General features: G+C 57.9%; 1 protein-coding gene and 1 long non-coding RNA gene across 6 annotated transcripts in view; one reads left to right on the top strand and one right to left on the bottom strand.

The window, feature by feature from the left end:
- GSE1 (Gse1 coiled-coil protein) overlaps positions 1–7,652 on the bottom strand; it is a 513,676-nt gene extending 506,024 nt beyond the window's left edge. For 3 of the 4 annotated variants that reach the window (XM_028841071.2, XM_028841073.2, XM_028841072.2), the window contains exon 1: positions 5,338–7,652. In XM_028841071.2, the coding sequence (XP_028696904.2) occupies positions 5,338–7,623 (2,286 nt within the window). In that variant the 5' untranslated portion in view covers positions 7,624–7,652. The remainder of the gene's footprint in view (positions 1–5,337) is intronic. The other variant, XM_015126732.3, reaches the window with a different exon arrangement.
- A 387-nt stretch (positions 7,653–8,039) lies between these two features.
- On the top strand, positions 8,040–12,837 carry LOC106995106 (uncharacterized). 2 transcript variants are annotated; one of them, XR_013412279.1, is made up of 4 exons: positions 8,124–8,332; positions 8,920–9,246; positions 10,201–10,373; positions 11,674–12,837. It is a non-coding gene; the product is annotated as an uncharacterized LOC106995106 (long non-coding RNA). The 2 variants fall into 2 exon arrangements; XR_001441843.3 differs by lacking the exons at positions 10,201–10,373; positions 11,674–12,837 and having other exon boundaries at positions 8,040–8,332; positions 8,920–9,357.
- The last annotated feature ends 1,670 nt before the right edge of the window (positions 12,838–14,507 follow it).

Below are 14,507 nucleotides of genomic sequence, written 5' to 3'. Positions count from 1 at the left end.
TTCCTCCTTCCCCTGGTTTTCTCCGACTGCCTCCAGGTTCAGGAGGGGCACATCTGGAAAGCTCACGCCTCCGAGCTTGAGAAGGGCCTGGCCACTTTCCAGTTGCTGCCAAGGAGAGGGTGCCAGTGCCAGCCCCAGCCAGGCTGCCTCCTGTGGCACCTTCCAGAAGGTCCCCCCTTCCAATCAGTCCTGACCAGGTGTTCCAAGAGCCTGGGCCTGGGGAGGAGGGGCAGCCAGGCCCCCTGAGGACCAGGGAACTGTGTGGGCGCAGATAGCCAGGAAGCATGGGAAACAGATGTGCACGTGGCCTGATGGGCGGGTGACGACAGACCCTCTCCGCAGACCTCAGATGTCCCTGCAGAGAAGAAAGGTGGCTGCGGCAACAACACCTGTTCTGGGCTCGGAGGCCACACTCGGGGGGCCTGGCCGGGGTATCCCCATAGTGAGAGGCTGGGGTATGGTTAGGTAAACAGCTGCATGGGCCATTAACCAGAATGCTCTCCGGACAGAGTCCTGGAAGCGGGAAGGGCGGCCCGCCCGCCAACTGGCTTGCAGGGAGAGCCAATCCATCATGCAGCAGACCCATCTTTGATGGGAGCTCTCCCAGCAACAGAAGGAAGGTGCCGGCTAAGACCTCAACAGATGGGCCACGCTGGGGAGGCCAAGGCACGGGGCACCACTGCTCACGGAGCAAAGAAACTCGGGGGTGCAGCCAAGGCAGCCAAGTGAGGCGTCTCAGGGCCTCTGCCCCACGCAAGCTAACTCCTGCCCCTGAGATGTTCCAGAGGCTGCGGCGAGGAGGGGTGGCACACACAGGAAATTAAGAGCCACTGCCCCACCTCCAGGTCATGGCCACCTCCACAACTGGAGACCCACGGGGACAGAAAGGCAGGATTTGGGGAGGCCAAGGTGGGAGGATCACTTGAGCTTAGGCGTTCAAGACCAGCCAGGGCAACAGAGTCTCTACAAAACATCAAAAAATGAGCTTGGCGTGGTGGCGCACACCTATGGTCCCAGCTACTCAGAAGACTGCGGGGAGAGGTTCGCTTGAGCTCAGAAGGTGCAGGCTGCAGTGAGCGGATATTATACCACTGCACTCCAGCCTGGGCAACAGAGTGAGACCCTGTTTCAAAACAAAACAAACAAACAAAAAGGCAAGACCAAGTAGAGGCTGGAGCAGACTCAAAAGCTGGACCCTTAGGCCCGATGCTGGTCCTGGGGTTACTAGCTGAGTGACCTTGGACAAGCGGCTTAACCTCTCTGGACTTATTTCCTTATCTACGAAAAGGGAACAGTAGCACCTCCTGAAACTGGGCTGCGGCGAGGCTTCAGGACATGTGAATACAGGTGAAGTGTGCACGCCTCCTGGAGGGTGGGAAGCACTCCAAAAAGACATCACCCATATTATCGCATCCCCAAATGCCACCCCCAGCATTCTGGCCAGCCTTGTGTCTAGCTCTGAAGGGAGGGACAGCCGTTCCCCGTCCAAGCAGAAAGGCAGCAGGCAGAGGCTCCAACCTCAGAAATCCAGTGTCACGCCAGCAGCACTTCACGGGGTGTGGGGGGCGGGGAAGGGGGCGTCAATGCATCTGCACCTCCGCTGCGAGCCAGGCGCTCGGCTTACTGGGCTCCAGGACAAACCTCCCAGAGGGAAGAACATCCCCAGTTCTCAGGTGCAGCTACCGAGGCCCAGACAGGGCCACAGTCTCACCCAGGATCACACAGCTGACTCCCAGCAGCATGAAGATTCAAGCCAGGCTTGTCTTAAGGCAACCCCGGGGTCTTGCCAGGGTTTCACAGAGCCTCCTTGGGAGGCTTGCAGGGAAGTGTCAGTCCTTGGGGCAGGGGTGCCCAGCCCAGAAGAGCAGGCTTCAGCCCTCCCCAGGCCACCTCGGGCACAGCCCTGGTGAAGCACAAGGCACAAGTCATGTGCCTGCAGAACGTGGTGCTCTCTGGGGACCCAGGGCCCAGCTGGAGGGAGAAGTGCAAACCCTATCCAAAGCAGAAGGTGCAGGGGACACCCTCCTCCTTTATTTTCTTCTCTTTATTTTTTTCATGTTTCCTCTTGTAGCGTTTTAAAGCTGATTCACTAATGCATGAACACATCATAGGGAACAACTGAGGAGTCACAGGAAGCAGCACAGACCATGGTTCTGGGACATGCCACGTCCCCAGCTGAGTGGCTTCCCTGCAGCTAACTTCCAGTGCCCTACTCATCGCACCTAAATTCTCAAACCGCCCCCCAAAATACAGATGGGAAGATGCACGTGAGCATCAAGATCTTGGGGGCTGGCATTAGGAAACCGGCTTGGGGACAGTCCCTCCACCCTCTCCCCCTCCCCAGGGGGCTCGCAGGCTTCTCCCCTGCCCGGAACCCCAGCTCTCATTCCCAGCTCCGGAGCCCCAGTTCTCATTCCCAGCTCCTGCAAACGCCACCTTCGCTGCCCACGCCCACCCTGGCACTGGATCCTAAGTTTAATCTGCTCTGCTGTTTCTCGGCACTTAGCTCTGCTGGAAGTGGCTCCTTCCCTCCACTCCTCGTGTGTGTCCCCCTCCCCCATGACACTGGAGGCTCTGTGCTTGCCACCAGATCCCCAGCATCTGGAACCGCGCCTGGCTCAGAGTCGGCGCTCCATAAATATTTGTTGAATGAATGGGAAGGAGGAGGAGGGAGGACGGAAGGCCAGAAGGCTGCATTTCCGGCTTTCTCCCAGCTGTCAATCGCACCTCCCTGGGAGCTGAGAGCTGAGGCTTCTCCTTTCCCTCTGTCCAGGGGAGCCTGAGACCAGCAGAGCTGCCCCCTTTGCCCCAACGGCCTCACCACCCACCTGGATTGCTGCCACAGCTGGGCCCTGAGCGGATCTCTTCTCAGTCCGTTCCACTTTCTTTCAAGAAATTGTTATTGCTCCCCTGAGCCTTCAACTTCAAATCCAACCTCCTACTCCTGATTTCAAGGCCTGGAGTTCACTCCAACCTTATTTCCTCTTATCCCCAACAGGCACCTCCTGCCCACGGAGGCTGAACAGGTCACCCCTGCTTCTGGGCCTGTTTGCCTGCCTCATTCCAACAAATCCTACCTCTTTTCCGAGGCTTCACTCAAGCTCCACCTCCTCCAGGCAGCTGATGGAAGAGGGCCTAGGGAGCAGAAGCAGGTTCAAAACCGGCCTCAGATACCCACTGGCTGTGTGTTGTCTGACTTCTCGGAGTCTTGGTTAACTCATCTATAAAACGAGACAAGAGGGCCTCAAGGGCCATAGTAAGGGGCGAACGCACTAACTTGTTCTAGGGAACAGAGCACACATCCATGCCACATGAAACCTTGCTAAACCCATGCTCACCCCTTCTGGGCAGACACCAGCCTGCATTCCCGTCCACACCAGACTACTCTCCACTCCCTCTTCCCAGCTCCCTGGGAAACAGCGGCTTCTTGTTTCCTGGAGTTCTTATCGGTCAAGGCCGAAGGGCAGCATCCCATCAACTGCTGACACGTGAGCGAATCCACATGAGAAAATGCATCAGAGTTTGGATGTTCTGCGTAAAACCCTGTGTTTGAGATCCTGCAGAGAGTTCTGACTGCCCCTGGAAACTAGCACCCAGCCTGCAAGTCAGCATCTCGCACACAGAACCAACCCACATTCAAGAAGAATTTGCTCCTATGTATCAGCGTGGAGGACATGAGGGTCCCACTATATGTCAAGCACCTGACCCTCTGGGGGAACTTACATTTCCCCCAACCCACTGAACTCTCACCATGTCCCTACAAAGCAGGCAGTACGTTTCCACTTCTCAACCAAGGAAACTGACATTCCACCAGGATAAGAAACTAACTCGCAGGTACTTAGCTAGCAAGAGAAAGGGCAGACTTTCGCAACCCGCCTCAGATGCCTACTGACTGAGTGTTGTCTGACTTCTCTGAGTCTTGGTGGACTCATCCATAAAATGAGATGAGAAGGCCTCGCAGCGCCATGGTAAGGAACAAATGAACTAGGGTCATGCTCCAAAACTTGGTCTTTTCTCCCAGTTTCAGCCCTTTCGGGAACTGTAGCTCCTCTGATTCCCACAGGCTGCATTGCTACATGCCGTAGAGGAGAGCTTCAGCATCTGTGACAGGAGACGCTGTGCTCGTCCAGTTAAAATGAGAGGTCATCCCACCAAAGCCACAAAGACAACTTGAAAGTCCAAAGCTGTCATCAGCAGAAAAGGAAGTCTGAGTGGGGGCCGCGTATCGGGGGAGAGGTGGGTAAATCACAGCAGAGCCCACTTCCTGGGTGCAGCTACTATACGTGAACATGTCCCCCAGATATCCCACCTACGGGCCCCACACATGCAGGTGGGAAGCAGGATCAGGAAGCTTTCAAAGGGTGGGATGACCCTTTCTGAACAGGACAGTGCCACCTTTCCCATCCACACGTCCCTCTGCCCACACATGGCCAGCAGCTGCCACTACAGGCGTTTGATTAAAACAAGTCACACTGACTGTCTTTGGCAGAAATGAGGATCCATGCCCCGGTGGCCAGGTTGGTGACTGCCACTCACAGACGCCTACATCTACCTCCCCAGACCCACTGGGGGCAGTTCCTGCTTGGGCCCTTGCAAAGCCGGATCCCAAATTAACTGAGCCCCGTCTGGCTCCTCGCGGGCGGGCAGCGGGAAGGCAGGCGCCTTATAAACAGGGAGAGCGCCAGGCCTCCCGTCTGCCTCCTGCACAGCTGACTTGCAGAGAAGAAAGGCTCTCTTCCCGCTGGGGGAAAAGTCTGTTTAGGCCACTGTCCCTCGAATTCCACACCCGCACGTCTGGAATCCTGTTTCCCTCAGCCATAAAGCAAGCACAGTCTCAAAGGAACAGTGTGAACGTAGGTGGAAAACTCTGGAAAAGCCAGGCCACACGGGAGCTAGAATGGAGAGGAACTTCCACCTCTGATGTGTTTCAAACCGGGTGAGCACAGAGACCTCTCTGTGACCCGCGCGGCTGGACTAATTACCAACGTTATCTGGCGGATGACAGACATGCCCCGAACTTCCTCTGTTTGATAGATCCCACTGCAAACACACCCAAGTTCAGGCCCGTGCCTGCTGCTGTTCTCAGCAGTGCCCTATTCTTCCCTAAGACCACTCCTGATCCCCACTCCTCTGACCCCTGCCCCATGCCTCCAAGGTCAGCCAGGCCAATGTACCCACCAAGCACCAGCCCAGTGACTTGGGGGCATCCCTCTCCTGGACCGCTCCACACAGAACCAGTGAAAACTCATACTCAGAGTTTTTCTGAGGAAGAGAAAAACATCTCTCCCTTCCCTGGATGGATTTTGGAGGAAGCGTGAGATGAAAACTGCTGCTTACCTTCGTCGCTGCTGCCACTGGGGAGCTCCAGTTCATGGGTCCCTGGCGGCTGACCCCTTGACCTGCACACACCAGGGTCCCACACTCCACGCAAGCGCCGATGATCAGCTGCTGTCCGTCATCCACCAACAGGCTGTGGCTTGCTCGCAGGGTGTATAGGAACAGGGGCAGCCGGGCCACCCGCACGGACTTCAGGCCCAGACACCGTTTCTTCTCCTGCTGGCAAAAGAAGCACACGAACGTCTCCACCTGGTACTGCCGGGACCAGGCGCTGACAGCATGGTGGGTGCTGCGGGCCTCATGCTGCAGCCACTGGGCCAGCAGGTCATGGTAGCAGAGCACACAGGTGGCCACCAGGCCGGTGGAGTCCACAGGCCTGGCACGAGGGGCAGGCGGGTACACGGTCAGGAAGGGGAAGAAGGGCTCCTTCTCGCCCAAGCGGCTGGCAGGGTTCACGTTGAGCTGGAACTCCTTCCCGGGGCCCAGCTCAGCCCCACAGATGTAGCAGATGGACACGGGACCGCCCTGGGCTGAGGCGGGCAACTCGGAGAGGGCAGGGTCGGAGGCGGAGAAGGCCTGGTGGTACCTGCCCAGGAAGCCCTGCACGGAGGTGATGAGCTCCTCGTTCTGGCAGGCCCTGTACAGGGCCCAGACATCCTCCAGGACGCTGAAGCACTTGGGGCAGCTGCGGACCTCACAGCGCTTGTTGGGGCCCTGGGCGTTGGGCGGGCAGGGAAGGAGGCTGAGGAAGGGGAAATGCATGGCGCTCCTCGCGTTGCCATTGAGGATCCTGGAGGGGACCGCCCGGGCATCTGGGGTACAGTCCTCCCCACAGAGGTAGCAGGCCTCTCGCAGGGCCCCGGAGGGCAGGCCCTCTTCTCTAGGGAGCCTCCTGCCCTTGGAGGCCATGCCGGGGGCGTGGCTGTCCAGGGGCACCACATAGAGTCGCTGCAGCACCGGCACGTTGGCCAGCTCGAAGCTCTGCCACTGCTGCGTGAGGGAGGAGAAGCAGCTGGCGCACACCAGGGTGCTGCCGCCCTCGCTGATGGGCTGTGCCCCTGGGGGCGGGCTGTGCAGCCACAGGAAGGGGAAGAACGGGGCCTGCGCCAGCTTCTCCTGCTTCTGCACGTGGACCTGGTGGTGCGAGGCCGGGGACAGCGGGGACCCGCAGATGTAGCAGCAAAGGCCCTCTGGTGGTGCCGCCCGGCTGTCTGGGAGAGCCCGGGGGACACGGCCACTGTTCTCCTTCTCTTTGGGGTTGCAGACGCCTGGGAAAGGCTGCTCCTTGTGGTCCTCTTCCCCACTGGTGATATTGATGTCACTGTCCTCGGATGTGCAGAAGCCGCGGAGGGTCTCCCTCAGCGGCCTGCTCTCCAGGGGCTTAGAGGCTCTGCCAGAGGGAGGCCCTTTCATGCCGTCTGCAGAAGCCTCTTGGACAGGAGGGCCTTGCCAAGGATCCTGAATGCCCCTCAGGACGCTGGCCCGGGCCTCGGGAACCCAGTGCCTCCCAACCCCCTTCCGCCGGCGCCTAACCCCGGCCTTAGGCTCCCCATCTGTGTGGGCCTTCGCGGGGAGCCCCTCGTGCTCCGCGCGCCCCTGCGCCGGGGCCTCTGCGCCCTGTCCCAGAGCGGGTCCCGGAGTTGGCCTCCACTCCTGGCCGCGCCCCCCGCGAGGCCCTGGCCCCGGGGCCCCGTCCTGGTGGGGGCTGGCGGCGTCCCGCGCGGGCGGGTCGGGCTCGGAAAGTGGGTCCGTGTCCGACAGCTCCGACAGGTCAGAGTCTCGCGTCTCCTCAGCGGCCCCGCGGAGCCGGGGGCCGCCACCGTCGTCCTCGTCGTCGTCGCCGCCGGCGCTTCCCAGCGCGTAGGCGACGTTCCACTCGCGGGGGGCCCCGGCGCCGCCACGGCGGCCGCCCGCGCCCGCGTCGCACTGGTGGGGCCGCTTAAGCCAGTACATGCGCTTGTCCACCGGCGTGCGGGCGCGCTCGAAGGCGGCCCACTGCTCGCCCAGGAAGCAGCGGCACACGGCGCACACCAGCACGCAGCCGTCGGCCGGGGACAGCTCGCGCGCGCCGGGCGCCGGCTCCTGCTGCTGCAGGAACGGGAAGAAGGGCTGCGCCGGGGTCCCCGCGCCCGCCGCCGGCTGCTTCACCTGCAGCTTCAGCTCCTTGCCGCGCCCGATGCCGCCGCCGCAGATGAAGCAGGAGAGTGGCGCGCCGCCCGCCGCCCGCTCGCCTACGGCTGCCATGAGCCGCTGCTTGCGGGAGACCGGGGCCGGCCGCCCGCTCATGGCCGCGCCGCGTCGCCCGCCCGGGCCCCCGCGCGCCCCGGGCCGCCCTCAGCGCCCGCCCGCGCCGCCGCCGCCGCGCCCAACTTGGAGCATGTGTGCGCGCCGCAAAGTTTGGCGGCGGGCGGCCGGCGCGGGCGCGGGCGCACGGCCCCTCGCAGCGGCGCCCCCCCGGGCCTGCCGAGCCCCCCCGGCGGCAGCGCGGGCCGAGGCGGCGCCGCGGCGAGCGCGCCCGGAACGCAGCGGCGGCGGCGGCGGCGGCTGCGGCGGCGGCGAGGCCCGAGCGGCTGGAGCGGCAGCCGCATGTGCGAGCTCCGGCGCCTGCCAAGGCGTGGGGTCATTTAATTGGGGAGGAGGGGGCGGGGCGGCGGCGGGCGGGAGGGGCGGGGAGGGGCGGAGGGCGGGCGCGCGGCGGGCGGGGGAATCCCTCCCCGCGCGCTCCCTCCCCCCGCCCTCCTCCTCCAAGCCTGCCTCCCTCCCGCCCGCCGCTGCCTCCCCCCGCGTCCCAAACTGCGCACAATAGCGGCCGGCTCCTCTATCTATTTTGTGTCCAGCCGGAGCCGCGCGCGATGATTCATTGCCCCAATTAGGGGCTCTCTCCAGCGCGCCCGGCTCAAGCCGTCTGAAGGGTCTCCTGGGGGACCCGCCGAAACCCATCAGCGGCTGGAGCTGGTCTTTAAGTAAAGGTCAAGCAGGACGCGGGAGGAGCCAGGTAAGGACGCGGCGGTCGCCCCTGGAGCGGAGGAAGCCCCCACCCCAGGGCTGCAGTAAGGGCAGCCCCAGCCTAGATGCAGGCACCCTGCCGGGTTCGTTCGGGGTGGTCCGATCCCCTCAAAAGGGGGGACCAAGCGAGAAAGCCATTTACAGTCCCGAACAGGCCTGAGTTGGGGACACCATTCACGGCCCCGCGTTCTAATTTGGGAGAGAGGAAAGAGGCGCCGTCCCCGTCTCCTGGAACCCGTTAGTGAATGCATCATCCTGCGGATAGTCTGGGGCCTGCTCTGCCCCTTCCCACCACCGACAGGGGTCACTGGGTCACCAGCAGAGGTAGAAAGGGTCCTGTGTGTCCCAAGGCCAGTGACTCAACGTCTCTGGGTCCTGATTTCATTCTCTTCAGCAGGAGCTGCAGCAGGGGATTGATTGTTTCCGTGTCTTTATTGTACATGTGTAGAGATACATTGTATTTATTTAACAAGCAGAAGGACCTGCGGTGCAACGCGCTTAGGGTTAACTGTGGGGATCTGCCCCATTTCACAGACAGGAAAGAAGTCGCATTGAGTGTTACGTTTTCATCCAAAGGGGCCAAACAGGATTCACACCCAGGACGTCGGGCTCCAGGCCCTACTCTTGACCACCAGGGCGAGTAGCCGTGCGAGGCAAACGTCTGGTACACGTCGCAGGTCTGCTGATGGGGACGGTCCATGGCAGGACAAGGACAGGATCCCTGGGTCCTCCCGGATGATATGGCTCAGGCCCTGGTCCAATCCAGGCATCTCCAGACCTCTCATTTCCCATCTGTGAAATGGCACCGCTTCCAGCTTCAAAATTCTACAAGTCTCTGACTTCTGGGCCGTTTACAGCTTCCTCATTTGCAAGCAGCAGCCCAGAGTCAGCCTGGGGACAAAGGTACCCGGTGGTCCCCTCCACGCTCTGGGACACTGAAATGTAAATAAAACTGGGCTTCCTCTTGGCAAGGAAGAGGGCCATGCATTGTAAATAAATGCAAGAAGAGGGCCTCCAGATTCCCTGGGGGATATTCCAGGGCTTGAGGTCCAAGGGTTAACAGGAAATCATCATTGGTTGGGACTTTGGGCCTTCACCCTGGCCCAGAGGAATGCTGTGTCAGCAAAACTGTCCCGAAGGAATGTTGGGGGTGGGGCAGGGGGCTTTTTGGCTCCTGGCATTTTTAATACCTGGAGAGCAGAGGAGGGCTGATACGGAGAAGTTTAAAGGGCAGTGTCTGTTGAATTGCATCCTTGCACAGTTCAAGGGGGACTATTAGGTCCCACACAGACTGAGAGGTTGCTAGTAAGGCACTGCCTGACTGGGGACATGCAGGCCAGCAGGTGAGTTTAATGTGGGTTCCTTAGGACTGGGACACATGCTGTCCCTTCTGCTTCAAATGCGTTTTGGGCTCATCTGTATGGCCATGGCCACAGTGTCATCCTCAGAGGCCTCCCTTTCCTCTCTAGAGCAGGTGCTGTGCCGTGCTTCTCCATCCCAGCTCCCCAGCGCAGGAGTTTGCCATTGATTTTATTGATTTTTCCGTCCACTGCTCCTGTCTGCGCCCAACACCCCCCCGGAACCCTGGTGCTCCCTCCCAAGGGCAGGAGCCAGGTCTGTCTTGCTCACTGGAGATGCGGGGCCTGGCTCGGTGCCTTGGTCCCACATACCTGGGTCTCAGTCCTGTTCCATCCCTTGCCAGTTGTGTGAGCCTTGGGTGGACTTCTTAGCACACGGCCCCTCAGTTCTCTGCTCTGTACAATGGGGGTTGTTAAATAAATAGAGATTTGGGCGCAGGCATGGGCTCTGGCATGCTGTAGGTGACTGTGTACGTGTGTTGCCCCTTCCTCTTTCCAGTGGTTGAAGAGGTTCTCCTGCCGCCTGTCCGCACTGCAGGGCACACTGCAGGGTGGCAGGGAGGGCCACTGTGTTGAGGTCACGCACAGAGTCTGAGGGAGAAGGATCACGGGGCCAACCAGACCAAAAGAGAGCGGTAGGGTTTTCTTGGCGGAGCTGGAATCCTCCAGGAGGTATTCCGAGTATGCACCATACATATGCGGGTGTGAGTGTGTACGTATGTGAATGTGCATGAGTCTGTATTTGTTAGATTGTATATGTGTGTGTACATGTGCGTAGTTATATAGGTATGTACAACCTGTGTGTGAGCATGTGTGTGAGTGTGCATGCGTGTGTACGTTTGTGCATGCGTGAGTTCACCTGTGTGCTTCTGTGTATGTGCCTGTGTGTGCATGTCAAGTGGGCCGGCAGTGGGAGTGGGAGGTGTCCAGCTGGATGTTTTTCTTCTCTTCAATGACCCAGTGACTTAGGAAAGTCCCCTGGAACACGTCTTGGGAACCAGGAAGCAGGGTGAACACAGATCAGAGGAGAAGGCCAGTGATGATGGCTGCTCCTCTGCGGGGATGACATGGGGGCAGGGCCGCTGCCACAGCTTGACACAGCAGACTGACATCGCACAGCCATTTACTAGCTGTGTGGCTTTTGGCTTGCTTGTTTACCTCTCTGAGCCTCAGTTTCCCCTTCTGTAAAGCAGAGCCAACTTGACAGTGTGCAGGGAGGGTGAACTGAGCCAGTGCTGGTAAAGTACATTGCATTGGGATGCAGAATAACAGTGGTATAAACACACACAGCATGTGTAGGCATTAAACACACAGCACACCCATTCAGTGTGAAGCACACACCAGGACCTATACTTTGCAGGTGCCAACTCGTCAAATCTTTCCCAGAAGCCCATGAGGAAGGTTGTGCTGTACCCACAAGTTTAGGGGTGAGGAGACTGGGGCATAGGGAAGGGAAGTCATAGGTCCAGGGTCACACAGCATGGTGGAATTGGGACTGGCACCCCGGTCACATGCCTCTGAAACCCTCTGCTTTGCTGGCTAGTGAGTGAGATTCACTTTCTCTTCAATCCTGCGATGCCAGGACAGGAACAGCCTAGAATCTGGTCCCCCCTCTCCTCACGTGTCCCCAGTTTCACACCAAAGGAAACAGGCCCTCACACGTGCCTGTCTGGATACAAAACAGGCCAAGTTTGTGCCAGGAGATGAAAAGAAATGCCAGGGTGGATTGGCATGAAATTCACGCACCAAAGTAGACTTGAAGTCCCTGTTTCTAATGGAAATGGGCAAAAGGTTCAAACAGTACTAAGCCATGCAAACATCCCTGCCAAGAGCTGCTGAGGCCACAGCCTGAGCATCCCCAGCAGAGCCATCTCCTGACTTCCCTCTAAGCCCTACACCCCACCTTGCAGCTGGAGACAGGGTGCCAGGCTCCCTCCAGACCACACACTGGCTCTTCATCTTTCAATTGTAGGACTTGAAAAGCTTTGAGAGATGTTCATAGACAGACCCTGCGTTGGGAGCAGGTTAAACATGCCCACCTGGATTCTGCAGGAGACAAGGAGGCCGTCAGCGTAGAACACCTGGGCACATCTCAGATTTGCAGCTACCTGTAGGTTCATCTTAGCCCAGAAACCGCAGGAATCTGCCCTCATCCCGCCCAGGAGAGCTCATTTCCAGCCTCCAAATGCTTAACCACACATTGTTTTGTATATCTGTCTCTGTGCCTGCCTCTCCCACTGGAGCAGAGCCTGAGCTGGCTTGCCTTGCCCTGCCCCACAGTTTCACAAGGATGTGGACATGGTTGGGGACCAATCGGTGCTTGAACCAGGGACGCCACTAGACTCTATCCAAAACCTCACTCATTATGCCTTCCAAGTTCCAGAATCATCCAGCTGCCTGGCCAGTTTCGACTGCGCCATCTTTTGTTCCTCTTGAGTGCCAGCAATCAAGATTAAACTCTGTCATGTGCCCCTGGCTTTTCCCAACCCTGCAACCCGACTTCCCTTCTCACTGGGCCTTTTGCCCTTTTCCTCCTTCCTCTAAACTGTGCCTGCGCCTTTGGCATCCTGCCCAGGGCCCATTTACCTTCTTAGGCTGGTCCATCCTCCTCTTTTCAGAGGCGACGTGTGCTGTGTTTGGCCTCTGGCTCACTGGGGACCAGAAAAACAAAATTTATCATCTGACTGCCCTATTTTTTCTTTTTTCTTTCTTTCTTTTTTTTTTTTTTTTTTTTTTTTAATTCTTTTTGCCTAAGAATGAAGCAGGCCCTTCTCTGCTGTCCTTAGAAACAGCTTCAGACATGGCAGGCCACTGGCAAAAATACATCGTCCTTCTCAGAGGGAAAGAATGTAACTGTTAACAACAAAAAATCCCTGGGATTTGTGGAGGCCTTGGGCTTATGAACCAGTTCACCTCCGTGCACTCGTGTGACACAGCAGTACATGGAGGCATCACATCCATTTTAAAGATAGAGAAACTGAGACTCCAAGAAGCAGGGATTTCCCCAAGGGCACCATTCTTGGAATCAGGATAAGTTGCCAGCTTTGGAGCTGATGAAATTTTGTTGCATTTTGTATGCATTTATTGTGCTAATTTGTTAAATATAAACATTAAACATATACAGCATGTTTTGTAACCCTGTCTTAGCAGCTTGTTGCCTTTTTATTTTTTATTTTATTTATTTTTATTTATTTATTTATTTATTTATTTATTTTTGAGACGGAGTCTCACTGTCACCCAGGCTGGAGTGCAGTGGCACAATCTGGGCTCACCACAATCTCCACCTCCCAGATTCAAGCAATTATCCTGCCTCAGCTTCCCAAGTAGCTGGGACTACAGGGATACGCTACCACACCCAGCTAATTTTTGTATTTTTAGTAGAGACGGGGTTTCACCATGTTGGCCAGGCTGGTCTCGAACTCCTGACCTCAAGTGATCCACCCGCCTTGGCCTCCCAAAGTGCTGGGATTATAGACATGAGCCACCACGCCCAGCCTCGTTGCCTTTTTAAATACAGGCGCTTCTGAGCATGGAAGTGGGTGGACCATTTTCTATCTCAGGGGCCTGAGACAACCTAGGCAGAAACATTTCGTAAACTGCAGAGTGCCTTTTTAAACAATCACGGTTTGCATTATACAATTCAGTGTCAGAGCACGGGCTACAGATTCACAGAGCAGAATCGGGTGCTCTAAAACCTCGCCTTGCTCCCCTAAGCCTGAAAAAGAATCCAGCAGAGAACAGCCCAGTCTCCCGCTCTGGGAGACATCGTCCCCCAGCCCAGCCCTCACCGTCTTGAAATCCAAGGATATTGCCGTGAACTTCAGGGCCTCATAAAACCCTTTTGATAAATGATCGCTGGAGCTGACCTGCCCCTGGGGATGATGGGACAAACACTCACATAAATCTGGAGTGGACTCAAAGACTCCCTTGCCGCCGGCTTCTCAACAGGCCCCTGATTTGCAGCACAAAATTCACAGCAGCCATTTATGTGTTTGTCCCCATGCTTCCCAGCCATGGAGGTTTCTTGGTAGGGCACAGGTGGGAGGGGCGGGGGCACAAGCCAAGGGAGACAGAAGCCAGGGCAACCCAGAAGTGCCATGAGGGCACCCGGCATGCAGTCAGCGCTCAATACTAACCAGCGTGCAACCGAGAAGTGCCATGAAGGCACCCGGCATGCAGTCGGCGCTCAATACTAACCAGCGTGCAACCGAGAAGTGCCATGAAGGCACCCGGCATGCAGTCGGTGCTCTGTACTAACCAGCATGCATCCTGCAATGACAGTAGCTGATGTTTAACTAGAAGCCGGGTACCGTGTTCAGAGCTGATAGTCATGTTTATCCCATTTGGTTCTCACAACAGCCTAAAAAGTAGGCACGATTACACACTTTCACAGACAAGGACACTGAGGCTTGGAACAGCGAATCCATGTCTCCAGTGTCAAAGCTGGGAAGTGTTAAAGCTGGACTGAGACCCGGTCTGGCCAGAGCGCCTCGCTCTCATCCGCCCTGCTGTGTACTCAGCTCCTGGCCTGTTGGGCCGCCTTCCCAGATCCTTCCTGCTAGAGGTGTCCTTGTCCCTCAAGGGGTCCTGCCAGGGAGGCTAATGGTCAGGCCTCGCTGCAGGCCTTCGAGTCCTGCCTATGGCTTCATCAGCGGCTGCCAACTTCAGGACAGGTTCCCCAGCTCTCTGGCACCAGAATACTCAGTGGGCCGCGGCAGGTCCCCCGAGCTGCCTAATGGGAGGGCGGTGAAGTCAACAGCAGCAGATTATTTCCAGCTGCTGCTCTGAGTCACCGAAGCATGTTCC

Source organism: Macaca mulatta, chromosome 20 (assembly GCF_049350105.2).
Source record: "Macaca mulatta isolate MMU2019108-1 chromosome 20, T2T-MMU8v2.0, whole genome shotgun sequence".
In the NCBI taxonomy this organism is placed as follows: Eukaryota; Metazoa; Chordata; class Mammalia; order Primates; family Cercopithecidae; genus Macaca; species Macaca mulatta.
This window is presented reverse-complemented; position numbering and strand designations above follow the sequence as displayed.